The sequence below is a fragment of the Scomber scombrus genome, chromosome 18 (genome assembly GCF_963691925.1).
Source record: "Scomber scombrus chromosome 18, fScoSco1.1, whole genome shotgun sequence".
NCBI classification, from domain to species: domain Eukaryota; kingdom Metazoa; phylum Chordata; class Actinopteri; order Scombriformes; family Scombridae; genus Scomber; species Scomber scombrus.
This window is the reverse complement of record NC_084987.1, coordinates 26,019,717-26,024,946: the sequence shown is the minus strand read 5'-3', so window position 1 is coordinate 26,024,946 and position 5,230 is coordinate 26,019,717. Positions and strand designations below refer to the sequence as shown.

The 5,230-nt window shown below is 44.9% G+C and overlaps 1 protein-coding gene across 1 annotated transcript in view; it reads left to right on the top strand.

Moving 5' to 3' along the window:
- Window positions 1-3,232: 3,232 nt before the first annotated feature.
- hoxb9a (homeobox B9a) overlaps window positions 3,233-5,230 on the top strand; it is a 12,125-nt gene continuing 10,127 nt past the window's right edge. The window contains 1 exon segment of the mRNA XM_062438580.1: window positions 3,233-3,845. Within this exon segment, the coding sequence (XP_062294564.1) occupies window positions 3,233-3,845 (613 nt within the window).

The following is a 5,230-nucleotide window of genomic DNA, read 5'->3' as shown; positions in this document are numbered from 1 at the left end:
TTAAAGTCCTCTTTTTTTTTATGAGCCAGCTGGTTTTATGGTCGTTCAGCTACCTGGTCATGGGAATTACTATTAAATCCTATGCTTGAAAAGGAAAGGAAATACTATAAATGTAATATATTGTACTGTAAATACTAAACGTTCATTGGTAGCTTGTAAACCTAAAATGCCCTGTCGATTGATGTGTTCACAGCTTACTCTGGGTTGAAAATCACTCATCTTAAAAAACAGTTATATGAGAAGATTTTGAGTTTAGCTGAAAGTTTAATGTCGATTTGCCAGATGCTTCAAATTGGTTACAATTTTATGAACTTGGCTGTGTGACGAGATATAAAACACAGCTCAGAGTGAAATGACGAGGCTGGACTGTGCGTGTGCTCCATATAGTAGTCATTACTACAGGAAAAGTAGCGTTGTTGGACCATACAGGACCTCCCAGTGGGCCGATCTCTCTGCGTCATGACTGATAGAAAAAAAAAATGTGACTTCATGATATTGGAAGTGCATTTTGAAATTTGTGGCCAGTATGAAGAGCAATAATGAAACAAGACTCATGGCATTACGTATAGTTTTGGATTTAACCCCAAACATTCCTTATAGTTAGAATAGTGTGTGTGTGTTTGTGTGTGTGTGTGTGTGTTTGGATGAGATGGAAGTCACTTCTGTTAAAGGAGTGAGGCAACTTGTAGAAAATGAAGGTGGTTAGCAGATAATGTCTTCAAGCTTTTCCAGCGCCAGTGTCTCCAATTAACGCCTGTCTGATTCGCAGCCCTGCCTGCATGGGCGGAGGCCCACCGAAAATTAAAATTCCCACAGCCTGCGGTCTGAGGAGAGGCCATTTTGACTGAAAAATATCCCGAGCATCTATGACTGAAAAACAAAATAGGGTTTCTACTCTAAACATGCCAGAGACGCACGCAGCGTAACGTGCAGGCTGGGGATTATATCATTGAAAAACAGAAAGCTTTGTAATTTAAAAGGACACATGCAAGAGGAGCAGTGTTTGTGTGTGTGTGTGTGTGTGTGTGTGTGTGTGTGTGTGTGTGTGTGTGTGTGTGTGTGTGTGTGTGTGTGTGTGTGTGTGTGTGTGTGTGTGTGTGTGTGTGACATTCTGTGCTCCATCACTGAGGCTTCACGCCGCTCCACTACACACAGCACTGTTACTATTATTACTTGTTTACTCGTTTTCTATTGGATAAAGCTCATTCAGGCCACATCTAAAATGAGCTAAGTCGAATGCAGACAACTATTTCATAATCACACATTATTGCATCTAAAACGTCAAAAACTTTGACTTTTCAGTCTGGTCCTTACTGGGTCGCTGTTATCCAAAGGAAGCTGTCCAGATGAGCTGGAGATTGGTCCTGTAAGACGGAGGGAGTGAGGAATGTGCTAAATTCAAGCTCAAAGGCCAAAGCTGGGCGCCAGAGTCGCGACTGATGTTTAAGGACTCTTGGTTAGAGTTTTTGTTGCTGCTCCACCAGCCGCTGAGTCTGCTCCAACTCATCATTTCTCCTGAGCAGATCTGAAGGCTGCTCTATAGCATACCTTTATCCTCGTAAATAACCATGTTAGCACCATAAGCAATGCGTAGTTCGTATTTAATCGTCGTAAATAACGACGTTAGCTGCGTATTCGGAGCAGAGGTCGGATTTATAGCCCCGAATACCAGCCATCCCCAAATAGTCCAAGACTCCATGTCTGTAATAATTATAAAGAAATATAAAGACATCCTGGTGACTTTGATTAAGGTCAGTAGGAAGTCAAATGTCTAAGACTCCCAACCAGTCCAGTCTGTTGCTGGTCTTCAGTCTCCTCATTAAAAGCCCAAAGACGGATTTTCTACCTCAAAGCTTGCTGACTGGGAGGCTTTGAGCACAAGTGGACAGCAGCTCCAGACCAGCAGAGCGAGCTGGCCTTGTATTCCACAACAGAAGAACGCTTTGATGACTGTTACCAGCGTCCAGCCTCAGTCCCAGGAACCTCCACCGAGCTCCGGTCCGAGGTGTGTTTACTCATGGAAGCCTGACCGCGGAGTGAGAAGCGCCCTTTTCCCCGGCAGGGAGGAAGGCTGCAGCAGGCTCACTCTCGTTTACGGTGCGCACCACCACAGGCCATATATCAGTCCTATAAAACCAAAGCAGCCGCCCTGATGTAGGATTTTATTATGGTATTAAACGGACCCCAAAAAAGTAGTTGAAGTAGTTTGCGCTGTAAAGACAAGGGGCATAACCACGCAGGGCCCGATTTAATGACGCTCGTTAACAAAAATGACTGTTAATCTGCCAATAAAAGTGTGTCAGGAGGCTCTGCAGCTCACACAAAGCTTCAGAGTACATTCAGAAAGCGGGTAAATAATTAAACACACCTAATGTGAATTTTACAGTCTATCTTGTCTCAGATAGAAAATGACTCTACTTGTGACTCGTCTTAAATGTAAGACTATTGGGCGCTAATGGCGTTTTAAATGCAGACTCCCTGATGCTGAGATTGATTGGCTGCGTACAATTCAACAAGAGTGGATGCGCTTACGGTAATGCAACTCGTGCACTTCACACTGACGTGCACGCGCATCTATTTTGATTAGGTTAATAAATAAATAAACACATAAATACATAAAAAAATAATGGCGCCACTTATTTGTCAGCCATTGTCTCTGCTCTGCATTTCATGCATACTGTCCAGACGGAGCGTAATTTAACGCTTTTATATAATTCTATTCTGACAGCAGCCATAGACACACGGACCAGATATACGGACGGACTGTTCATTTTGCATATTGCATATAAACAAGACAATTTATTTAGAAGGGGCAATTTATTAAATAGAGAGAGGTGGACTGAGAGAGAGAGAGAAACAGAGAGGGAGAGAGAAAGAGAGAGAGGCCCGCGTGCAGGATTGATTTACGCTCCATTACGCTTTATCAGGCTGGAAGAAAAAGTCCGGCCAATCAGTTTGCGCCTCGCGCACATACTCTACAAACCCCCGCGCACAGTGCAAAGCTGTCACACTTTGTTTCGCTATAGTGAGCTAGTTGTTTGGAAGCAAGGGGGCTAGTGCAGAGAGAGAGAGAGAGAGCAAGAGAGAGAGAGAGAGGGGAAGGGAGGGGGCCAACTATCGAAGGACAGAAGAGAGAAAGAGAGAGAGAGGGAAAGAGAGAAAAATCTCGTAATGTCTCTCTTCTTCTTCTCCATTTAGTGAACTCGCGGCGTTTCGCAGATAATGTCCGAGAATGTCCATTTCTGGGACTTTGAGCAACTATTACGTGGACTCCATCATAAGTCACGACAGCGATGAACTCTCAGGCCCGGCTCGCTTCCCCACCGTCCAGTATTCCAGCTCGAGCTCCGCCGCTGCCGCCAGTGGAAGGCAGCCCGGCGGAGCGGCGCATGCGGAGCATCCCCATCCTGAGTCGTACCCATCCTGCAGCTTCCAGCCCAAGCCTCCGGTCTTTTCTTCTTCCTGGAGTCCCTTCAGTCCTCACCACGGTGCCAGTGGTCTCCCTACTGTCTACCACCCGTACATCCCAACCCAGCACGTGCCCGCAGCGGACACACGATACCTACGCTCATGGCTGGACTGCGCGCCGCGCGGCTCCGAGTCTTTACCGGTGCAGGGCCAGACGGGACAGGTCAAGCTGGAGCCTCAGCTCGGCCATCTCGGAGGGGAGATCCCACCCAAAATCGGCGGACAGCTTCAGCACGAGACCACCACGTATATCTTGGAGCCGACGTCCACGGCAGCGCGCGAGTTAAGCCTCCATCCAGCCGCCATCCCGGGCGCAGGGTTCGAAGAAAGTAAGGACATTTGTGAAGGGAGTGAAGACAAAGACGGCCTGGATCAAAGTAAGTTATTAAAGCAGGAAATAGCGCGCGGGAGAGAGAGAGAGAGCGGATAGAGTGAGAGATTGTAAATGCTTTTAATGCCGCCATAAAACAAGAACAAAGAGCCGGGGAGCCAAAGTGCCCCCACCTCCTGCTCTCTAAGTTTACTGTGATATTCAGCCCGTATCATACATGCAGCTCCTGTAGGAACGGCACATAGGAAAAAAAAGAGAGAAATAACAGACTTTACCTTAAACCGTCTGCTGCTTAGAAAGTTTTCCCCTCAGTTTTTTTTTTAATGTGGCACCAAACTTCAGATAGCGTTGGGTGGGAGGAATAGCACGAGCAACTTAGAATATCATTTAACCCGTTACAATAACACTAAACAGTCTTATAAAATGAACATAATATCAGCACCTGTCACAGTCATGTAAACATGAAACCATCACAAAGAGTTATTGTATTAGGTTTCTTTGTATTTAGGTGACGTTGTTCTCGTATCCACATATGACAGTTATATGTAGTAAGCAGGGTAAGTGGGATTTCTCAGGATGGTAACTACATTTGTACACTAATATACATGAATAAAGACTTCTATGAGTATATTATAGTGACTTCCGAAACCCTTTAAAGTTACATAGAGTAACTCGGGAGGAGTAGATATAAAATATGGAACAATTGAGGGAAAAAAACAGGAAGATAGGAGTCAGATTTTTCACTTTTTCTAATCTAATCTGCAGCTTTTTTTTTTAGATAGAAATATATAAGTGTGGCAGTATTTAGAGAGCGCTTCAGAGTTTGGGTAACCTCTTCAGATTTCTAAGTGATTGCCAGCTAGGCATGCGCACTTCTGTCTTGTCTGGGAAGGACCAAGTGGTCGGTAATTCAGATTTGTCTTTTTTAGTGCAGGTTTATTATAGGTCTGAGGGGTTTCTCTCTTTCTCTGTCTCTCTCTCTCTCTCTCTTTCTCTTTATCCTCTCACACCCTTACATTCACACATATTCTTATGTCTGAGCTTCCACTGCGCTTTAACGCTCCTCATATCAGTCAGCATGTAACAAGCCAGACTGATTTGTATTTACAGAGGATACCGTGTGTTTAGACCTGTAGGCCTTCTTATCCTACAGCACTGTGTAGAGGTTGAAGTGGTCTAATCAGCAGTCAACACTGATCTCCAGTGCAGGCTGCAGAGCTTTACTGGATGCGTTATAGAGGGGAAAAGTAAGCAGTCATATAATACGGTGTCGCTGTGTTGTGTAGTGGCGCTTCTGGGAGGAAAGTCAGTGTTTTCTGCTTTTTGCTTTTACATGAATTCTGCAGCCAACAACGTTCCACTATTTCCCATAGAGACATGTGCGTATTACTTGAAATGAGGAGTGAGGCTCTATTGTTTTATTTCTGTTCA